The sequence below is a fragment of the Mesoplodon densirostris genome, chromosome 18, assembly GCF_025265405.1.
Source record: "Mesoplodon densirostris isolate mMesDen1 chromosome 18, mMesDen1 primary haplotype, whole genome shotgun sequence".
NCBI classification, from domain to species: domain Eukaryota; kingdom Metazoa; phylum Chordata; class Mammalia; order Artiodactyla; family Ziphiidae; genus Mesoplodon; species Mesoplodon densirostris.
This window is the reverse complement of record NC_082678.1, coordinates 16,751,914-16,774,610: the sequence shown is the minus strand read 5'-3', so window position 1 is coordinate 16,774,610 and position 22,697 is coordinate 16,751,914. Positions and strand designations below refer to the sequence as shown.

The window sequence follows — 22,697 nt, the reverse complement described above, 5'->3', positions numbered from 1 at the left end:
CATTCTGGTTAGGGCATGGCACACTCCTGCCCCGGCAATGTCTCCAACACACAGTAGCTCCATAAAGTAGACGACAGGAAATGGAGACATAATGACCTATGGATGGGATTTGATATGTAGGAAGTGGCCGGGAGCCTCTCAATTCAGTGGAGAGTATTTACAGGTAACTGGAAAGTCTGGATGTCTGGTTTTAGGTCTCGTGATCCTGGTTCTTTTCCGTAACTCTGTCTAAAGTTTGTACCTTCTCTCTCTTGGTAGAGATGCTAAACTTTGCATTTGGGGGGGTTCAACTTTCAATATATTAGTCAGGTGTTCATGCCACGTCTAGTTATTTGTGGTTAAACTCATCGGAATGAAGTAATTAAACGCTAATTAATTTTTAGTTACATGAATTCTGAGTTTGTATTAATTCAGTGATGTTAGAATTAAGGTATGATGCGGTCAGGAGAAGTGCTGGGACATAACAGGAAATATATGTAGATGTTCCTTTTTCTGCACAACAAACTCTAGTTCATTTGAATGCTTGCACATTTTCTCTCCTTTGCCCTGTTGTTCTGTAGATCCACTCTTAGCTTAATTTCCGGCTGGCTTATTCCAGTATGGTGTGTGCGTGTGCGCGTGTGTGTGTACGCACGCATGCTCTCCCTCACTTCCCTGCCCTGCTTGACTCTCCTGTGTGTCCTTGTTTGTGTAGAACTGATGCTGAGGCTGTTTGCTCTTTACTCCTACTTGGTTCTCTGCTTGGCTTGAAGAAACAGGTTTTTCAAAGGAGGTGGTTCTTAGTGTCCCAATCAACTCCGGGTGAAGGATGGACTGAGTCTCCACGTGGGGGTCCACTGGCCTGGAGGTGAGGCCACACGGCGCACCTGCCCGGGGTGGGTGGAGCTGTGACAGCCAAGAGGGACGCGCGAGGGGCTCAGCCCAGCAGGCCAGGAAGAAGCCGAGGCCACCGTTCCCTGCCTTCTGCACTGAGTCATGGGCGGGTTCTCCGGCACGTTCTGTGTGGAGCGGGATGTGTTTCTTCCTGGGACAGAGTGGCCCGTGTTCCCTGAGAAGAGAGTGCAGCGTGGTTTCTGCCTGGGCCCAGGCCTTCGTGACAGCTGAGCTTGTACCAGAGGACCTGGCGCCATGGCAAACAATTGCATAGACTTTTGCTGCCCGAACTTGATTGCCTCACACCTTACTTGTTTTCCTCTCTTTCCTGTCTTCATACTCACTTTCCCCACAAGCAGCCATCTGAATAAATAACAAAACGAAGGCAACAGCAAACATAGGAAATTCTTTTATTTGTTCCTTGCATATAAGCCTTTCCCAGTGGTGTGTTGGTGTGTTTATCTAGTCAAGATGCCCCTCTTCCTCCGTCGACAGTGCAGGCTGTGGGGGCCATGTGGGAAAGCCAGCAAGTGTGTGTGTCCTGCCTCCCCGGTGCCCTCGCCAGCTTGCCCTGAGGGTGGTGCTGCCCTTCTTCCTGCTCTTGACCTCCTCTGGGGCCTGGCCGCGTGTGTGAGGGGTCCGGTGTCCTCCCGTGGCTGGAGCAGGTCTAGGGAGAGGACGCTGGCTATTGGGACTGACACATCATCTTTGAATGTTGGTGTGTTCTGTTTGTGTGTCTAGCTAGGTACCTGTCTGTCTGCATCTCAAAACTGTTGCATGCTTGGGACTTGCCTGATGGCACGGTGGTTAAGAATCCGCCTGCCAATGCAGGTGACACGGGTTCGAGCCCTGGTCCGGGAAGATCCCACATGCCGCGGAGCAGCTAAGCCTGTGCTCCACAACTACTGAGCCTGTGCTCTAGAGCTACTGAGCCCACGTGCCACAACTACTGAAGCCCGCACGCCTAGAGCCCATGGTCCATAACGAGAAGTCACCGCGATGAGAAGCTCGTGCACCGCAATGAAGAGTAGCCCCCGCTCTCCACAGCTAGAGAAAGCCCGCGCGCAGCGACGAAGACCCAACGCAGCCAAAAATAAACATAAATACATTTATTTAAAAAAATTACATGCTCATTATAAAACCCCAGCTGTGCAGACGGGGCTGGAGTGCAAGTTTGCCCCCGCACTCCCTCGTCGGGCTCTGCTCCCTGGACACACACGCGCGCATGCGCACACACATACACCCACACACACCCACAGCCATACAGGGGTGCATGGGGTGGTGACGGGGGAGCACGGTTTACGTTCTGTTCAGTGATTTTCTTCTGTCCCTGCAGTGCACTGTGGACATCCCCTCAGGTCAGTGTGCACAGACCTTCATTCTTTTCGTGGCTGTGCCGTATCTTATAGCATGGCTAGATCATGCCTTACTTTCAGGCTGAGTATTTTAAATTAGGGGTGTGGGTCCTTATCTGGTAGGTTACCACACACATTTGGGGCTTGCTTTAAATATTAATTGGTGAAGATACAGGATAGTTCAGCTTGGAGTGTTATTTGCCTCCAATACCAAAGGACTGTATCTTTCTCAGTGAACTGTGAAAATGGTGATTATGAATTTTGAATTGTTTCTTCTCTTCAGGGGCAGATAAAAGTAGCCAAGAGGCGGGTCGTGATGGCGTCCCTCTACCTGGGGACAGGTCCTTTGGAACAGGAACTGGTAAGGTTTAAGCAGGGGTGGTCCTGCTGGCAGTAGTGAGTCACCCTAAAGCCTCGGGCTGCGCAGAGCCGTGGAGCTGGGGTGGAGCCGCCCTCCTCGGCCTGCGTCTCAGGCCAGGTTTTGTTCTTGTTGCCCCAGATTCTGGGCACATCAGGAGGATCAGCCAGGGGTGCAGGGAGATGTGATCCTGGGCCTTCTGACCTCGCTGGCCCGTGTCCTCCTCACCCTGCACAGGGGCCGTAGGCCGTCTGTCTGCCAAGCTGGGGCTCCCGAGAATTGTGACCCGCAGGCCAAATCTGGCCACCGCCTATTTATGTGTGGCCTATGGGCTAAGGATGGTGTTCACATTTTCTTTTTTGAAAATTAATTAATTAATTTATTTATTTTTGGCTGTGTTGAGTCTTTGTTGCTGCGCGCGGGCTTTCTCTAGTTGCAGCGAGTGGGGGCTACTCTTCCTTGTGGTGCGTGGGCTTCTCATTGTGGTGGCTTCTCTCTTTTTTTAAAAATAAATTTATTTATTTATTTAATTTTTGGCTGCGTTGGGTCTTTGTTGCTGTGCTCAGGCTTTCTCTAGTTGTGGTGAGCGGGGGCTGCTCTTCATTGTGGTGCGTGGGCTTCTCATTGCAGTGGCTTCTCTTGTTGCGGAGCACTGGCTCTAGGCACGCGGGCTTCAGTAGTCGTGGCTCGCGGGCTCTAGAGCGCAGGCTCAGTAGTTGTGGCGCACGGGCTTAGTTGCTCTGCCCGTGTGCCACAACTACTGAGCCTGTGCTCTAGAGCCCGCGAGCCATGATTACTGAAGCCCGTACACCTAGATCTTCCCCCATGTGGGATCTTCCTGGACCAGGGCTCAAACCTGTTTCCTCTGCTTTACATTTTCAATGTTTGGCAAAAGGTAAAAGAGGAGTAGTAATTGTGTCACATGAAAAGCATGTGAAATTCAGATTTCTGTGTCCATAAATAAAGCTTTATTGGAACATAGTGACTCTCATTAATTTTTGTTTTGTCTATGGATGCTTTCTTGCTACAGTGGCTGAACTGAGTAACTGTGACAGAGACCATCTGACCTGCAAAGCCCAAGATATTTATTATCTGGTCCTTTATAGAGAAGGCTTTCTGAGTCTGTATTAGACAGAGGAACCAGCATTGCAGGTCGAGCTGGCCGTTGCTTTTGCCCAGGGCTGGTGTCGGGTGCGGGTCTGCAGCCAGCCTGGCTCCACCTAGACTTGCTGTCATGCCGTTCTTGTCCCTTCCAACGAGACATGCGGGGCTGGGAAGGAGCAGACGTCACCCGTTGTGCAGCGGGTGCTTCCTGTAGGACGAGCCCAGCGCAGAATCTGTAGGTTGAGCTGAAGTGAGTGTGAATGAGGTCGTTGTGTTGTCGGAGTCCCTGGATGGCTTTCTACTTTGAGGGAGTGAGATGGACCCTTGCCCATGGCAAGTGTTGTTTCTTGGTTTGCCTTGTTCAGAAACCCCCAGGGCATAGCTGGAAGAGAACAGGGACTGTGTAGGGGGCGAGGGGGAAGGGTGGGGGGCAGGAGAGAGCCCACCCCTTCCCTTCCTGTCTGAGGAAAGGCTGCCCCGCTTTCAGGACGTGCTCTTAGCTGCCAGTTTGGGAAGCGTGTTTGTTCTCCTGGGAGAAGAATGCCACATCCAGCCTGTGGAGAGTGGCAGTGGGCAGGTTGTGTCTTGGATTTGTTCATTCAGCAAATATTTACCGAGTGCTGTCCATGTGTGGGGTGCTGTTTGTTGTGTGCCTGTAAGGATGATCCATTGGAACGTGTGTGGGAGCTGGTGTCTTAGTGTTTTCAAGAGCGGCGAGGTCCAGACCCTTGGGCACCGCGTCCCTGACCCCCAGAGCCCTCATCCTGCCAGGCCCGGGCCGCAGACGCCGTGTCTTCGGATTATGGTTCCCGCGGTGGCCTCAGGCGAAGAGGTTCTGCAGCGTTGGCTTCTGGGCAAGCGTGGCTGGTGTGTGCGTGTACGTGCTTGTGTATATGTGTGTGTGTTCAAAGAGGACCGTGGGGGCATTTGCTGACAGGTTGGTTCATTTCTTTAATATATAACCATCTTTTCAGATCTTTCATCTCTGTTCTTTTGGGGTCTTTTCTTGGCAGGTGGATTGCTTGGAAAGCACTCTAGAAAAGTCACTCCAGGCGAAGTTTCCTTCCGACCTCAGGGTGTCCATTCTCTTAGACTTCACGCGGGGCTCAAGAGGTAGGTCTGACGCCCTCCCTGGCCCCCTGATTCTTCCTCGTTCAGGAAGAACGAGGAATTACACCCTCACTGCCCTGTCCTCAGCCAGCAGCAAGGCTATTTGAAGCCCATCTGGGCTGGCCCAGGATGGCCTGTCCGTCAGGATTCTGTCTGCGGCAAGTGACCGACAGTCCAAGTAAAAATGACTTTGGGAAAAAGAGAATTGTTTTGACTTCCACGTCTGACCTGGTTCGGGTGGGTCGTGATCTGGGGCTTGGACCTCGGGGCTGGCTTCATCCTCTGGCTCCTTGCGGCAGCCTCTGGCAGTCCCAGGCCCGTCTTGCCGCATCTTGTCTGTTGGAAGAGCATCTGCTCCCCTCGCGGTCAGCCTGGAGCTCCTGCGCAGCCTGCCTCGGGCTCCGTGCTGGGGCTCCCAAGTGTGCTGACCGGCCCAGCCTGGGCCTGCGCGCCTCCCCAGAGCCGGGGTGGACAGAGCCATCTTCACCCAGAGCAGAAATGTGAGAGCGGGGCTGGCTGGTGCCCCCGGGAGGAGACTGGGCGCAGTTACCAGGAGGCGGGTAGATGGGTGCTGTGGGGCTGGAAGAGCGGATGTCCGCTACGCGGGCTGCTCAGTCCTGCCCTGAGATGTGGTGGGTGTCCGGGTAGAAGCTGTCCTGGAGCCCCTCTGGCTGAAAACAGCCCCCGGCGGTCTGACTTGGACGGCTGCGCGGGCCCTTGGTGGGTGGCGCTGCACTGGCGGGCTGCGTGTTGTTCCTGGTGTGACTCTGCCGTCCTTTTCCTCCTGCTCGCCCGCGTCTTCAGGAAGGAAGAACTCTCGCACGATGCTGCTCCCACTCCTGCAGAGGTTTCCAGAACAGGTCCGAGTGTCCCTCTTCCACACGCCTAACCTCCGTGGGCTCTTCCGGCTTCTCATCCCCGAGCGCTTCAACGAGACCATCGGCCTGCAGCACATCAAGGTGTACCTCTTCGACAACAGCGTCATCCTGAGCGGGTGAGGTGGCTCCCTTCTCTCGGGGTCTCCAGGGCAGAGACCAGCAGGACGCGGAGAAGGGAAGGTCCGTCCCTGCAAGGCTTCGAGGGCCTGCTGCTACGTGTTCAGTCTGGTTGCCTGGCCCTCCCGGCGTCTTCCCGGTGTCCTGTCTGCCACGGAAGCTGGAAGCCATGAAGGGCGACTGAAAGCTGGCCGTGGTTTACTGAGCCCTTACTCTGTGTTTGCTCCTGGGTGCGCCCCTCGTGTACTGTCTCAGCTCATGCTCGCTGTCACCCCGCATGGTCTTTCCCTCACTTTGTACACAAGAAACCCGGGAGGACAAATAACTTTGTCAGGCAGGGCCGGGTGGGAATCCAAGCCCTTTGGGGGACACTGGGGCCGAGCCCGAGTGGTGCTTGGCTCTGTAAGTGTCCGCATCTCCTTTCGGTGGTCAGCTCGGTGAGGGGACGGCCTTGCGGTCACTCCTCTGTGTCACCTTAGTGTCACTCTCGCCCATCTCTCGTGAGCAGCCAGGCTCAGTAGCTGTTTGTTTTATTTTATTTTATCTATTTATTTATTTATTTTTGGCCGCATTGGGTCTTCGTTGCTGCATGCGGGCTTTCTCTAGTTGCGACGAGCAGGGGCTGCTCTTCATTGCGGTGCTCAGGCTTCTCATTACAGTGGCTTCTCGTTGTGGAGCACAGGCTCTAGGCACGCGGGTTTCAGTAGTTGTGGCACGCAGGCTCAGTAGTTGTGGCTCGCGGGCTCTAGAGCACAGACTCAGTAGTTGTGGAGCACGGGCTTAGTTGCTCCGTGGCATGTGGGATCTTCCTCGACCAGGGCTGGAACCCGTGTCCCCTGCATTGGCAGGTGGATTCCTAACCACTGTACCCCCAGGGAAGCCCGTCAGTAGCTGTTTGTTAATTGGCTGCTGCTGCTGGTGCACCCTGATCCGAGTTGGTTGCTCCCCTGCTCCTGCTGGTGACCCTGAGACCGGGGTCACCAGCACTTGCTGTTGCACCCAATCGCCTGAGTCCTCACCTGCCGCTTTCCTCCCTGTAGCGCAAACCTGAGTGACTCCTACTTCACCAACCGGCAGGACCGCTACGTGTTCTTGCAGGACTGTCCTGAGATTGCGGACTTCTTCACGGAGTTGGTGGACGCGGTGGGGGACGTGTCCCTGCAGTTGCAGGGGGACGACACGGTGCAGGTGGTGGAGGGGATGGTGCATCCTTACAAAGGTAGGGTCCCGGGCTCCTCGGCCTCTTGAGCCTGGGGGTGGTGAGGGTGAGGAGGGTGCGCCTCTGGGGGCCTTGCCACGGGTTTAGGAGACTTGGGTGGCAGAGCCTTGTTCTGCTTTTGTCTTTGGAGCCAGACAGACGTGACTCACTGGCTATCGGTTATGCTCTGCGGGTGAGGGAGCCGCCGGGGAAGGTGGGATTGTGGGCTTCGGGTCTGGGTGCCCGTGGGAGTGAGCCGGGAGCCTGCCCTGCACTTACAGGAAGCGGCCTGCTAAATGGCCACCCCCCTCAGGGCCACCTCCCGTGACTCTGGAGCACAGAGGGTCTGTGGCTCTCGGCTCCATTGAGGTCTGCGGCCTTCTGCCTGGAACGTGAAATGGGAGAGTCCTTGATCCTGCTCACTGGAAACAGGCAAACCCTGGCAGCTAGCATTCCCGGGCTATTTGCATTCCTGTGATTCTTGTGGCCGTGGCTTCCTGGTGGCCTTTAAGGAGGGCTGCTGCTGAATTTGCAACCGTGTCAGCAATGTGGGGAACGGGTTAAACCTAGCCCATGTGAGGAGAAGAGCCAGAAAGGAAGCATCTGAGTGGGGATGTCTGGTGGGAACCCTGTCCCTGGGGCCTGGGGATCTGGGCACTGTGGAGCCAGCCCATGATCTGTGTGCCTGCCCTGCCTGCTGCCACTACGCCTATGTGCTATAGAGTAGTATGATAATTACTATTATGTTTTAAATTTCAACAATAAAAATTTATGGAAGTCTGTTTTCTCTTTTATTATATGAGTACCTACATAGTGTTCTCAATTTTACCCTCTGGCTCACAGAGCCTGAAATATTTACTGTCTGGCCCGTACAGGAAACACTGGCTGACCCCTGATCTAACTTAACAGGCCTGGCATGAATATGCAGAAAAAAGGGCCCCCATTCGGGGAAGAATTGAGAGTCAGTGAGGGGCTGGGCCCAGCCGTGTCTGGGACCAGGGCAGCTTAAGAGAAGCAGTGAGTGAGCGGCCCCAGTGGTGGCCGCCGTTGGCTAGGAGGGATCCCCGCAAACAGCAGTCCTTCTCTGGGCTGCTGCCCAGCCCTGGAAGGCACTCGGGCGTGTGCACCTGTTCCCAGCCCAGAGCGCGTGAGGGGTGACCAGGACAGTCGTGCTGCCCGTCTCTCTCTTGTTGGTCAGCCCTGCCCAAGGCTTGCTATTCTGTCAGTTTTTTCAGAGAATCAACTTCGGACAGTGTTGAAGTTCCCTGTTTTTATATTGTTGTTTTCTTTCTGTTAATTTCTGCTTTATATAATGTCCTTCCTTGTACTGTATTTTTTGGCTTTTCCTGTTGTTTTTCCTTCTAACTTCTTGAGCTGGATGCTTAGCTCATTAACTCTCTTATCATCTAGTGATAGAATTTAGACTCACTTCTTTTCCCTTCATTGTGTCCATGCAGCCACTCGTCACTGGTGTCCGTGTGGAAACAAGGCCCAGAGCTGCCTGTTCACCTCTGACCCTTGTGGCTCGCTCTCCTGCTCTCTGGTCAGACTTCGGCGTGTCTCTGTCGGACACATGTTCTTTCTGATGTGTAACATGCACGCTAGTCACGGGTGTGCAGCTTATGTGCGTGTTCATAGTGGGTTGGCTCCCAGAAGCCCCCTCGGGTCCCTATAGCCAGGCCTGAGCCCCCAGCGTGCCCGCTATCCTGACCACGGTCGCCCTCAACTAGTCTGGCCTGTTTTTGAACTTTTCATAAGTGGATTGGTAGAGGCCTTTTCATTTCCCCCTGAGTGCAGGCTTCTTGTGGCAAGACCCTTTTCCGGGCATTTCTGTCCACAGGGGAGCCTCACATGGGCCTGGTGTCTTGTGCTCAGTCGAGACGTGTTTGGTGAAGGATCAGTTGTGGCATCTGTGCTTGCCTGTCACGTGCCATGTGGTGTGTCTCCCATGCTGAATGGGAGTCCAGAGCCTCCCTTCTCTGCTCCTGACTCCCCTTTGCCATGTCTCCCTCTAGGTGACCGGGCTGCGTATTGCAAGGCAGCCAATAAGAGGGTTATGGATGTGATCAACTCAGCCAGGACCCGCCAGCAGATGCTGCATGCCCAGACCTTCCACAGCAACTCCCTCTTAACCCAGGAAGACGCAGCAGCTGCTGGAGACCGGAGGCCAGCCCCAGACACCTGGATTTACCCATTGATCCAGATGAAGCCCTTTGAGATTCAGATAGATGAGATTGTCACTGAGACCCTGCTGACAGAGGCCGAGCGAGGCGCTAAGGTCTACCTCACCACCGGCTACTTCAACCTGACCCAGGCTTACATGGACCTGGTCTTGGGCACGCGAGCCGAGTACCAGATCCTGCTGGCCTCGCCAGAGGTGAACGGCTTCTTCGGGGCCAAGGGGGTGGCAGGTGCCATCCCGGCCGCCTACGTGCACATTGAGCGGCAGTTCTACGGTGAGGTGTGCAGCCTGGGGCAGCAGGAGCGGGTCCAGCTGCAGGAGTACTGGCGGAGGGGCTGGACGTTTCATGCCAAAGGTACGTGGCAGCCGGCTGGCCAGAGGACGGCCCCCATGCGGGACAGCCGGGGGATGGGCCAGTTGGCCCGCTTGTTAGCGCCCGTGGTGCCGGTGCCTGCCTGGTAGAGCCCTGCCCCTTCCCCCGTCTGTCTGCATGACAGCCCTGCGGGCGCGTCACAGTCATCGCATTTATGTGCATTTCAGTTATGCAAGATCTCTTCCCCAAGCTTATAAACTCAGATCATTTGGGGGGCTGTTTTAAAAAATGTACACGTAAGCTCTCCCCTCAGGTAGATGAAAAGGCACGTGCTTTAGTCTTTCTGTGATCATCTGAGTTCTCCCGCATTGGCCCTGCCCTTCTTGGGGACAGAGAGGATTCGTTAGGGATCATTCATTTGGCATCAGACAGCCCACTTTTTCAGTCCCTTCCTCACCAGTCCTGTTTTTTCCCCTATGTGCCAAACCTTTGTGTTTTTTTTTTTTTAATAGTTGAGAAAACTGAGGCTATCTACTTAGGATGTTTATATGTACAGGACTGCCCCAGGATGGGTCAGAGTGTGAATTGCATATTGTAATGGTCTCTCTTGCACAGTTGTGTGCATCCGTGGAGCAGCCCACATGTGGCACAATCCCAGGGGATAGCCACGATGTGAACAAACGGGTTTAGAACCCTGTGCCTTCTCCATGCCGAGGGCACCTGCCTCTCGAGTGTGACTGCTCGCTCCTTTCTGTGCTCCGGGAGACCCCATGGCCAACTCGGTTAGTCCTGTGTCTAAAGGAATAGTGGACAGCGTGGGGACCCCAAGCCCCGACTGAAGTGCCTGGCTTTCCTGACTTCTGGCTGGTGGTTCAGAGACCCATTTTGCTCCTGCGCTGGTCCTGGGGGCTTCCAGAGAGCCTGAGCGAGGCGGGAGGGGGATGGTGTTGTCACGGCCACTCATCTGTGTTGTTTAGACTTGAGGTCACTTTGAACCCTCAGGTTGGACTCTTGTTTCCTTAAACCATTGGTTTCCATCTGGAGGTATGCTAGGAAATCCCCCCAGGCCACCCTAGGTCTCCTGGGTCCAGCCCTCTGGGATTGGGTGGTTTCCACTTGCTACTGTGAGGCCTGCGTGCCTGCTCGGGCAGGTGGCACTGTCTGGTGTGGGAAGTGAGCTCTGCCATTGTACCGATCCTAGATGTGTCATGGGCTAAGCCCGGCCGGTGGTTAGGTGCCTCCTGGCAGGCAGGTCGGCCCATGGGGGTGTGGAAGCTATTTTAGGATTGGCTCTGTTACTTCTGAGAATAACAGTGGTGCCTGGGGTGGGGTAGTGGAGACAGAGAGCTGGATAGTGGGAGGAGCTTTGAGCTCTGAGGGGACCTGTGTGCCTGGCGAGCTGCGCAGAGGCACATCGAGAGCGCTCGCTCCTCGTCTGCCCTGTGGCTGGGTCGGTGCGGGGGTCCCTTGTCACTTTGGGGCCCCCAGCATAGCCTGGCCCATCAGTTCTGAGTGTGCTGTGGGTTATTTCCGTGAAGCTGCGCTGATAAACGTGCAGTGACTCCCCAGTTACCGTTGAAACAGAAACACCCAACCGGCTTTTCCAGTGTGTCTCGCCTTTTCCCGGACTGGCGTGATCCAGCCGCTCCCTCCTGCCGCACGCCCGCCCGCCTGCCCGCCCGGGTGGAGCCCTGCCACCTGGCAGCTGGCTTAGTGGGGAAGGCCAGGAATCCCAGGGTGTGTGCAGTAGAGGGGGAGGGGGAGAGCACGACGGGGCATGTGGAGAGGGGCTTCTGCGCAGAAGACACCTCACCCTAACAGCAGGAGCCAAAGGTCAGACCACTCAGCACTGAAATGAGAGGCCAGGCCCTTCCCTGCTTAGTGGCTGTGCTCGATAGTGGGGGGTCTTAAGTCAGCCCCCCTTTCTGGCTCATCTCTTGATGGTCACTTCCCCCAAAGCAACCTAGGACAAGGAGCAGGCAGCGCAGGTGGCGCTGGATTTGGACTGTGGAGTGGTGGACCAGCTACTGATTGCCTGCCCTGTGCAGGGGCCATGCTGGGTGCAAGCGGTGTGTCTGCATTTGGGCCCCGGAAAATTCTTCCCCATGGCTGAGTAGCCTATACTACAGTTCCCTTCCCCGGGCTCCTGCAGGGCAGGCCGGGGCTGATCGCGGCCTTTCCTGCTCCCAGAAGCCCTTGGGCGATGAGGGGGAATGGGGACACCGTGTTCCTCCTTCCAGATCCTTGTCCTCTGAGAGTCAGGCACCCCCAGGCTCTGGGTCCTGACTATGTGTTGAACCTGCTGGTGGCCTCGTGTGAGGCGATGCAGGAAAGCTGCGCTCGGTCCAGGCCTGTGGACGCCGGCAGGTGGGGTGGAGAGAAACAGCCTTCTCGTGGGCAACGGCCACACTGGTCCACGGGTGCTAGTGGATAGCAGTGCAGTCTGGTGACGGGAGGCCCCGAGGGCTGGGGTGTACTCTTTGTTGTTTTCTGCTCACCGAGTGTCGCCAGGAACATGGAGCAGGGGTGCGTGCTCGGCTGGAGCAGCGCTGGCTCTGCCCAGTGGCCTGAGCGGAGGCCGCCTTACTGACTACTCTGTTGATTCCTAGCAGACTTGAATATATATATCCCATTTTAATAAGTTGAGCTGCTTCAAAGAACCAGAGGGACCTTCCACTCTTTAAAGGCATGTACTAGAGACCCCTTTGGCAATATGGTCCCATCTGGTTAGTTTTTATTTGGAGTTTTGCAAAGGGCGCGTATTTGATATGCCAAGGAGACCTTGGGTAAGCATGATGTGGTGGAGAGGTTACCAGGATGGGAGTCTCGAAGCCTGGTTCTCAGCCCAAATTTGCCTTTGGCACAAGTGGAGGGACCAGGTTCAACTTCCGTGTCAACTGGGGCGATGGCTTTGGATTGTACTCAGGAGGGAATGGTGACATGCATGCGTTGGAGTTTCTGTGAAATGACCATGCGGTTCATGGGCGAGGAGTGGAGTCCCAGGGGTGGTGGCGGGGACGCCGTGTGTGGCGTTGGAGGGCTGGGGCCCCTGGTGAGGAGAGCCATCGTCCTCACCTATAGCTTTGTTGCTGATCTCCCTGTGGCTCAGTGAAGGGCGACACTGAACCCGAAAGTCTTATTACCAGCATCTGCTTGGCCTCAGGAGGGCTTTGGGGGTGTGGGAGGGTAGGGGTCCACCTTCGACATCCGTCAGTTGGCAGCTCTTCTGGTTGATGGTTTGTCAGCTTCCTGTTGCCCGGCCTTCGTTCCTCACCTGGTGGGTGAGGTCGGACAGGGTTCTGGGAGTGGGGGAGCATTCCGACCTAATGGGGAGCACCACCAGCTTAGCTGGAGTTTAAAGACTTAGTTTTTTTAGATCAGTGTTAGGTGCACAGCAAAACTGAGAGGAAGGTACGGAGAGTTCCTGTGTTCTCCCTGCCCCCCAACACATGTACAGCCCCCCCCACTACATTTATTATAATTGATGAACCCACAGAGACGCGTGATTATCACCCCGAGTCCACAGTTTACATCAGCATTCATCTTGGTGGTGTACGTTCTGTGGGTTTGGACAAATGTACAGAGTAGTTTAGTTTCGCTACCCTAAAATCCCTGTGCTCTTTTTTTGTTTGTTTGTTTTTTAATAAATTTATTTTACTTGTTTATTTTTGGCTGTGTTGGGTCTTCGTTGCTGCGCATGGGCTTTCTCTAGTTGCGGTGAGTGGGGGCTACTCTTCGTTGCTGCATGCGGGCTTCTCGTTGTGGTGGCTTCTCTCATTGTGGAGCACGGGCTCTAGGCGCGCGAGCTTCAGTAGTTATGGCCCGTGGGCTCAGTAGTTGTGGCATGCAGGCTCTAGAGCGCAGGCTCAGTAGTTGTGGCGCACAGGCTTAGTTGCTCTGCGGCATGTGGGATCTTCCCGGACCAGGGCTCATACCTGTGTCCCCTGCATTGGCCGGTGGGTTGTTAACCCCTGTGCCACCAGGGGACACCCCCGCTCTGTGTTCTTGTGCTCTGCCTATCTCCCCCCCCACCCCCAGCCGCCGCCCTGCGCAACCATAGATTTTTTTTTAATTGTCTCCATAGTTTTGCCGTTTCCAGAGTATTATATAGTTGGAATCATACAGCCTGAAGCCTTTTCAGATGGGCTTCTTTCACTGGCCATGCATTGAAGTTTCCTCCACGTCTATTCATGGCTTGATAGGTCATTTCTTCTTAGCGCTGAATGTATTCCATTGTATGGACGGACCACGGTTTATCCTCTCGCTTACTGAACAACATCTCAGTTGCTTCCAGGGGTTCCCCTTTTAAACTTGGTCCTGGTTGAGAGTAGGGTACAGGGGACCAGAAGCAGGATGGCTGTGTCAGCGGTTGTGCGTGCTGTGTCTACCTTGTGCCGATGAACTAGCCTCTTTGGGGCTTGGAGAGGCAGCGACTTCAGGGGAGTCTGAGTGCGTAGGAAGTGAGGCAAGCCTAGTTCTCGTGTCTTCCTGCTTCTGCTCCACGGGGAGGAGGGGGCTGAGGGGTGGTGTATATGCACCATCACGGGGTCTCTTGCTGTGAGAGCAAGGGCCACATCCATGCCGGGGACGTGGGCTCTGCCTGCTGTTGAGATGTTGACTTTGATTTCGTCTGGATGCAATATTCCAGCATTAACAGCACGATGTGTGTGGCGAGGGCGGGGCAGGGCCACTGGATTAAGAGATTTCTGGCTCCTGCTGACAGAGGAACCCGTTAAGGATTGTGAGAATTGTCACTATTTTTACTGCCTTCCCGATAGGCCACTTGGCCTGGCGCCCAAAGGTGAACTTGTAGTGAGAACCAGGGCAGCTCCACCCTGTTTGTGGGGCCCACGCTAGGCAGTTCTCACCTGGGGCTGGGGGTGTGCCTGGGCCAGTGCTGCTCACCTCGGACCGAGCAGGCACCAGCCTCCGGGCCTCTTGGAGTGTTTTGGTTCTGTTCTGGCCTCAGAATAGGTGATGCTTATTCATTCATCTGAGGTTAGGACTGTGATGTCTTCTGTTCCCTCTTGTTTTTACAGGGATCTGAGAGCCCTCTGAAATTTACTGTAGAATATTGTGGGGGGAGGAGAGGGAGGGGTGCATAATGTTGAATTTTTCGTGGAGAGATGCTCAAAGAAGATCTCTAACCTGAAATGTTCACGTGCTCCTGCTGTAGAACCTCAAGGCCTTTTTATACTTAATCATTTGTTGGAAGAGGGGTTTTTTTTTTTTTTTTTGGTACGCGGGCCTCTCACTGCTGTGGCCCCTCCCGTTGCAGAGCACAGGCTCTGGACGCGCAGGCTCAGCGGCCATGGCTCACGGGCCCAGCTGCTCCGCGGCATGTGGGATCTTCCCAGACCGGGGCACGAACCCGTGTCCCCTGCATTGGCAGGCGGACTCTCAACCACTGTGCCACCAGGGAAGCCCCGGAAGAGGTGTTTTTTTGTGTGTGTTTTTTTTGCGGTACGTGGGCCTCTCACTGCTGTGGCCTCTCCCGTTGTGGAGCACAGGCTCCGGACGTGCAGGCTCAGCGGCCATGGCTCCCGGGCCCAGCCGCTCCGCGGCATGTGGGATCTTCCCGGACTGGGGCACGAAGCCGTGTCCCCTGCATCGGCAGGCGGACTCTCAACCACTGCACCACCAGGGAAGCCCTGGAAGAGGTGTTTTTATCCACATTTTATTTATTTTGTTCAAACAAGTATTTATTGAGGGCCTGCTATGTGCCAGGCAGCATTCAGGGCATTGGGGATAAATCACTGGGGACTAGACTAACTCCCTGCCCTCATAAGCTGTAGGTTACTGGGAAGCAGATAATAAGTGGATGAATCTATCCAAATGCAATGTCAGGTCGTGGAAAGGGCTTTGAAGAAGACCAGAGCAGGCGGGGGCTCCAGGTGAATGGCGGTCTGTTAGATGGGGGTCAGGGAGGGCCTCTCTGAGGAGGTGACACTGAGCAGAGACCCCCGGGCAGGAGAGGTCTGGGCAGAGGGAACAGAAGCGTGGAGCCCCAAGGCTACACTAGGCTTGAAGGACACCCCCTGGGCCAGGGTGGTCAGAGTGGAGGATGGGCACTGAGGTTGGAAGGGCCTTGGAGGCCAGGGTGAGCCAGGGCTGCAGGCAGCCTGGGACTATCTGGTTTACCCTTCAGCATGACGCTGGGACTGTGAAGGACCGTCGGCGCGAGCAGAGCGGAAGCAGGTGTCTCTCTCCCTAAAGAGGAGGCCAGGGCGTGGGGCAGGATGTCTCATTGCAGAGCTGGGAGGCAGCGGAAGTTGTTGGCCTCCAAGTCCAGTCATCTCTGTACCCACGGCATGCTCCCTTTGTGGTGAGACCCGCTGTCCCCGGTGCTGAAGTTCAGTGCCCGCCCCCGCTACCACCCACCCCCGCAAAGGCACTTTCTCCCCCGCTGTGCTGTCCTTGCTGCTGCAGAGTCTCTCCCTGATCCACTGGTTCCAGGAATGCTGGAGGTGTTGGGCCCAAAGGTCGAGCCCTGGGATGAGGACTTGGGGCTTGATAACAGGTTTATGGCCGGGCTGGGAAGTGCTGTGTTTCCCGACAGTGAGTCCCTGCCCGGCAGTCTCACCCTTTGTGTGTGTGTGTTCACCCTGACATCCTGAGTGGCGTGTGTGTCTGGCTGGAGGTTCTGACGGCTCAGGAGCTCCAAAGGGCCTTTTTGGTGGGGGGTGCGCTCCCCTCCCTGAGTGAGAGTCTCCCAGTTGTCTCTAGGGCACAGACCAATAGCTGAAAACTCCTGACTTGGTGATCTTCTATCTAGAAGGACTCTTGTTCATAGCAGCCCCCCTGTCCCGGGCTCTCTGAGGCCGTGGGCATTGTGTGGAGCTGCTGGTGGCACCACGTGGCATCCCCCTCTGGCTTCCCACGCTGCACTAAGCCCCGCCCCATCACGGCACGCCAAAGGGTGGCCGTTGCGCCATTTATGGTCTTTATTTTCTTTTTGATGGAGAAAGACCGTGCAAATGAGTCTACAGGGGAGGTTGGTTGGGTGATTGCAGGCCTCACCAAAGTGGTCAGTAGGTAAAAAAGCACTGCCTCTTTAATCCAAGCACTCACCTGAAGTCCACCCTGGGCCAGAGCAGAAAGAAGCTGAGGGAGGCAGAGGTGGCAGGGAAGAGAGAAGAGAGAAGAAGTAGGTGTGTGTCATACATGACCAACAGGGTTGATGCCGCCCCACGGAGCCGAGACTGGTTCTCGGGGAGCGTGCTGAAAAAGTCTTCAGCGGGGCTAAAAAGCTCCTTCAGGGATCAGGAATGAAAACAGGTTGAGAAGCAGTGGTCCATACTGGGGAGCTGCGGGCCAGGCTGAGATGGGCTGCCTGCCTCTGATGGCTGACCCATAGGTTGCCTTGAGAGGGAGTGGTCTGCGTTTAGGCAGATTTTACAAATAAGTACGTGTAAGACCAGGCCCTTCCCACCTTCCCTGCCAGACCCTGTGGTCTGGGAGCCTTGGAGGGACACAGGGTCATGATGGCAAGTGATTTACACCAGCCTAATCCCACGTCACCCATGTGGGTGTTGGGCCTCCCTAGTCCTGGCTCTCACCTGTCCCCTCTCTGAGTGGGCTTGGGCAAGCCAGCTGGACAGGTAGCACCAAGCAGACCCAGTGTCTTTTTTTTTTTTTTTTGCGGTACGCGGGCCTCTCACTGTTGTGGCCTCTCCCGTTGTGGAGCACAGACTCTGGACGCGCAGGCTCAGTGGCCATGGCTCACGGGCCCAGCCGCTCCGCGGCATGTGGGATCTTCCCAGACCGGGGCACGAACCCGTGTCCCCTGCATCGGCAGGCGGACTCTCAACCACTGCGCCACCAGGGAAGCCCCCCAGTGTCTTTAAGGGGCCAATCTTGGCATCAGAAGAGTTGGAACAGGGAATTCCCCGGTAGTCCAATGGTTAGGACTCCGAGCTTCCACTGCAGGGGGCACGGGTTTGATCCCTGGTTGGGGAACTAAGATCCTGCAAGCCACGTGGTGCAGCCAAAAAAAAAATATGAAATAATAAAATACATTGAATAAAAGAAGATTTGGAACAGTAACAACAGGTGGAGATCTCGCCTTGTCCCGCCCAGCCCTGGGCTTATGGAGGGCTGGGGCGGGGCGGCTGAGCCTAGTGCAGATGGAGGGCCTTTACTGCAGAGGAGGAGGCTCGGACCTCCCTGGGCATCTGGAGCAGAGTGCCAGGGCCAGCCTGCCCACCCGCGTGGTCTGGCCGCGTGCTAAGGTGAGCCACACGGTTGCTTACATGCAGCGGCCCAGCGGAGCGGGCTGCAGTTGATCGAGCGATACACACGGGCAAGCAGTGGCTTTGATGTGGCCCCTGCGTGTGTGTGTGTTGGGGGGGTGGCAGACGTATTACAGGAACAGGCAGCAGAGAGTCATCACCTCTTACCCAAGACGTTCTTGGAAATGCTCCTGGTCTGAGTGAGAATTAGGAAATGGCCTTCTATTTTAGGAGTGTGGTGTGTGTTACATGTTGTTGATTTGCTTGTGTTGCTCCTGCGTGCCTGTGTGCCCTTTGAAAGGGTCATGTTGGCAGGGGAGAGACCCGTGGTGGTGGGAGGGTGCGAGGAGGCCGGCCCTGTGCGGGGTGGCCTGCGGAGAAGCCTGGGACTGACGTGGCCACACTGGGTGTCCTGGCCTGGGCACTCTTGGTGCAGCGTGGAGGGAAAGATAGAGGCCAGATGCAAGCCTGGGCTCGCCGTAGGAGGAAGGAAGTCTGGGCAGCAGATGTCCTTGAGAGGTTAGGTTTGGGGAATAGTCTTTTTAGAAGTATGGGGCCTGGAACTCGGAGGGGATGGAATGGGGTGCAAAGCAGAGGACCTGCCTGCTGTGTTTCAGGTGACATGTAGGATTCTGAGAGAATCCACCACCTTCATTACAGAGATGTCGCCGTGGTGTCAGAGATGGCGAGTTCCCAGTGCTGGGGGAGGGTGGCGGGCAAGGCAGGAGCCACTGCCACATGGCTGCTCACACCGAGCCCTGCTTTTTCCTCTGTGGTATTAACTGGCTCATTTTCTAGCAAAAAAGGGGGAAGCAGTGTTCTCTGGGGTGGGACTGAAACGGACAGGGCCTCCCAGGTTCTCTCGTGCGCTGGCCTCTCGTGACCTCTCGTCTGTCTGTTTGGCCTAAAGCCCCGAGCCCCCAGCAGGCTCATTTCTGGCGCCCTGGTGGGCTTCGCAGTCAGCAGTCTGAGCGAGGGAGAGTCGAGTGGCCCTGGGGAGGCAGGGCCCAGCTCGTCTTCAGGTAGATGCAGCAGTGGAGTAACCTGAGCTCTGTTTTCAGGCTGGGGCTCTATCGGCTGTCCCCCGCCCCAAAACCCTCTTAAAGGGCCCGTGCTGGGCTGCTCCTCCCCTTGCAGGGACCCTTAATAGCTCGGTCAGACCCAGGCTCCACCTTAAGAGATTTGGGACAAAATCCCATAGGAGCCCAGACATCGAGAGCTCTGACTCAGGGGCCCACGGAGCGCTCCTCTGGGAGGAGGTGGGAGCTGGACCAGTCCCCTCGCTTCTCTGCCCTCTGCTCTTGCAAGGGTTTTGGTGGGGGCATCCTCACACCAGTTCTAGGAGGAAGGACAGATGCCCTCCACCCCACAGGCTGCTTACCGCCTGCTTTGCCATGTAACCCGCTCTTAAACCCAGTCCTTTGTCACCCCGTAACCGCCCCACGTCTGCTGGCTTGGGTGAAAGCATCTCTGTTCCCGAGCCCACAGGTCAGCTGGCTTCTTTCCTGAGAAGCAGGTGTGACCTGAGCTCTGCTGGGCCGCTTTCCCTCCGGGCCTGCGGAAGGACATGGGAGGCTGGATGGTGGCCAGGACGCGGCTGAGGCAGTTCAGAGAGCAGGGATTAGAGGTCCTGCGCTCTCTGGGAGGGGCTCTGGTAGCATCGCGGGGTGGGTGGGGGTGAGAACAGAGCCTGAGCACGGGCATCACCAGGGTCCTTTTAAGAACCCACTTCTCGCCCTGTCGGGAAAAGAGGCCACAGCGTGCCATGCGGCAGAAAGGGGAGCCATCCCAGTGAGCGTCCCTAGTGCCGGGCTGCCCCGCAGACACTGCGGTCCCTGTGCCTCTGGGCAGCACCCTGGGCTGGGCAGACGTGGCCCCCGCTTAGCCCATCCCCTCGGTGTCTTGTTCACGCAAACCCCGTGGGGGGCTGCTTTCCTCTTAGGTTGGAGCGCGACTGGAGAGGCTGTGGCAGCTGCTGTGCTCACTTCCTGTCTGCACGTCTCCTTTTCCCTGCAGGCCTCTGGCTGTACCTGGCAGGGAGCAGCCTGCCCTGTCTCACGTTGATTGGCTCTCCTAATTTTGGGTACAGGTCAGTTCACCGGGACCTGGAGGCCCAGATCGCCATTGTGACGGAGAGCCGGGCCCTGCAGCAGCAGCTTCACCAGGTTGGTTGGGGCAGGTGGGACCTCCCCGGGGGGGTGGGGGCGGCATAGCTGGGTGCCAGGTCCCCGAGGGCTGCCTCTGCCGTCGTCTCCTGCCGGGGGCTGAGCAGAGTGGGAAAGAACCGGGGTCCTCTCGCGTGTCCTGGTGGCTGGTCCTGAGGGACACCTGCCGCGGGGCTGTCCTTTGAAGCCCGGGCCCTTCTGCCTCCAGCCCGGGGCTCGCTCTTGCCTTGTAGGGGCTCCCCCCACCACCCCTTACATCCTGGAGGACATTTTCTTTCCCTGCACGGGAAGAGAACACTGTTCTCACTGGCATGTGAATACAGTGCTGGTTCCCAACCTCTTCTGAGACTGCGGATCAACCATGAGAGGGGGTAAGGAGCCAGGGTTACACAGGACCTGGGTCCGTTAGGGAAGAGCCTCAGGCGGCCTCGGTCATTTCTGATGAAGACCCTCCCCAGGAGGTGCTTCAGAGCCGGGGGAGGGAGAGGCAGGAGGCAGGGTTGCCACCCAGGCGGAAGGGGCACGCAGGGAGCCAGAATCTCTGCACGTGGAGACAGAGAGCCCGGAAAAAAGAGCCAAACCTTAGAATGAACTTAGAGGCCCGTGCAGGCAGAGGTGGTTCATGGGGAGCTGAGCCGTCGCGAGCGCCCTGACCTTCCCGCTCACAGATTTCTGTCTGTGCCCTTGAGTCGGCATGCACGGTCCTGTTGCGCTGAGAACTTGAATTCTATTTATTTTAGTTCAGATTGTTTCACTTGGTAATGATCTGGTTTGGGATTGACCTACAGAGGAGGTGGTGGAGGGACTGCTCAGAGGGGTGCCTGGCCAGGCGCAGGGGCCCCTTGTGGCATGTTTGTGGGGCCGGTGGTGGGCGGACGCAGTGGAAGGCTGTGGCTGCCTCGCCTCCTGCCCGCGTCGGGGGACGGAGGTTGGGCGAGGCAGGCCCCTGTTTCCAAGGTGTCTTGGAATTTCTGTGTTGTTTTTGTCACGCTCCTAGTTGTAATGGGATTTCTTTCCTTACAGTTATGAGGGGGGAAGGCAGGCATTTTTCTTGAGAGCGGGGACCTGGAGCCCGAGAGAGCACAGAACTTGCCTTGTCCGGCTCGGTGGGCGCGTTACGTGGCCCACCAAGGACCTCCCGCTCCCCTGGGAAGAGACTTCCCGGCACGGCTCACGGGAGAGCGGCCCCTTCTTCTGAGGTGGGGCTGGAGAGTCCCGGGGGACGGGACCCTGAGCCTCTGCTGCTGGCTGCTGGAAACCCACGGTCAGGTCGGGGAGGGGGTACAGGGGAGAGCGCCCTTTGCTCCCCGGGATAGGAACGTGGCAGTGACTCCCCAAGGGGCAGCGGTCTCGGCCTCCTTTCGTGATGGTCTTTCTGTTTAAAGTCGAGAATAACTGAAAGTTAGTGCTTCTGTGTGAATCTTCGCATTTGAGCACCTGCAGCAGTGCTGATGAACTTTCAAGAATGCAAGCACAGCCCCTGTGTATGTGAAACCTAGATGATCCTTTGGGCTCACAAATTTGTGACCTTGACAACAAAGCCTTTCCAGGGAAGGTGCCAGCTTCCCTCCTGAGTCATGGCAATGTAGATAACACTGCCGTAGGCCAGCCCTCAGAAGCGTATAGACTGAGTTAAGCTTTTATTCTTGTGTTTGGGAACTACTGTTGCGAAATTGTTGGAGCCTTTGTTGATGGACGAGGAAATGGTAACTGCCTTGTTCCCTGGGATCTCCTCCTGCGATCTGGGAATCTTGTCAGTGACTGAGTGGGGCCTTGGTGCCGGGAAGGGCTTCACGACCAAGGCCGAGAGGAAGTGGCAGCGGTCGGGCTCTGGGTGGCCAGCGGGAGAATCTGATCTCCTCAGCAGATCACAGATGCTATGGTGAGGCTTCCAGCAAATGACCGAGGAGGTTCCAATAGGGGCCGGCCGGCCTCAGAGCGGGCTGGGTTGAGAGGAACAGTGGGGTCTCCTGGACTTTCGCCTCGGTTGCTGAGAGCCGGGTTTCCTCAGACGGTAGCGAGTGGTCAGTGTGAACGTGGCCTCTGGCGAGGACCAGGTCTCTATGGGTCTGGGCTGATTTGGGGGAGCAAGTCTCTGCCCAGGGTCCCGGTGCTGGCCGCTCTCCGCCACTTCCTGAGTAAGGGGACTGAACCCACATCCTGGATCTTGAGAAAAGCTAGGCCGGTTGTGGTCAGGAGCTGCTTTCCCAAATGACATATTTGGGATATTTTGTTTTTCTTCCCAAACCTGGATCCCAGCGGCTTTTGATGGTGGGAGGGTGGCAGTTCATGCCACTGCAGTCCTTCCTTTCTTTAGAGGCACGTTGATTTCTGTGCCTTTGAAATGCAAAAATGCATTTCTGGATAACTCCGCCTATGTATTGATATACTGGGACTGCAGCCACCCTCTGGAGAGGCCCATACGATGCCCGATGCTGGGACTGCCCAGCCCCACAACCCTCCCCGAGCCCAGAAAGTCCCGGAAACCCCGGCTGCCCGGGTCCCTGCTCTCAGAAGCTGCCTCTGGAGTCCTCCTGGGGATCCAGGGAAGGGCCCTGTTCATGTCACACTGGGCACCGGAGTGGGGAGATATTTTTATCCGAATCCGAAGTCCCTCCCTTCACTTAGTACGTACAATAAAAACTGAAAGCTTCCTGGTTTTGTTCAGAGGACACGGTTTACCACTTGTGACCTAAGAAAGACTCCCTTGAACAGCATTGTAACCTTGACCAGCTGACTTCCTTCTCCATCCCCGTGTGGAGTCTGTGAGGAAACTTAAGTGTTTCTGGTAATTTAATTGAAATCTTGGCTGT

The 22,697-nt window shown here is 56.2% G+C and overlaps 1 protein-coding gene across 6 annotated transcripts in view; it reads left to right on the top strand.

Annotated features, from left to right (window-relative positions):
- The window catches only part of PGS1 (phosphatidylglycerophosphate synthase 1), a 45,161-nt gene that overhangs the window by 9,492 nt on the left and 12,972 nt on the right, over positions 1 to 22,697 (top strand). For 2 of the 6 annotated variants that reach the window (XM_060082476.1, XM_060082477.1), the window contains exons 3-8: positions 2,512 to 2,589; positions 4,704 to 4,803; positions 5,605 to 5,794; positions 6,836 to 7,014; positions 9,009 to 9,530; positions 19,736 to 19,884. In XM_060082476.1, the coding sequence (XP_059938459.1) occupies positions 2,512 to 2,589; positions 4,704 to 4,803; positions 5,605 to 5,794; positions 6,836 to 7,014; positions 9,009 to 9,530; positions 19,736 to 19,884 (1,218 nt within the window). The remainder of the gene's footprint in view (positions 1 to 2,511; positions 2,590 to 4,703; positions 4,804 to 5,604; positions 5,795 to 6,835; positions 7,015 to 9,008; positions 9,531 to 19,735; positions 19,885 to 22,697) is intronic. The other 4 variants (XR_009530433.1, XR_009530434.1, XM_060082479.1 and 1 more) reach the window with 3 other exon arrangements.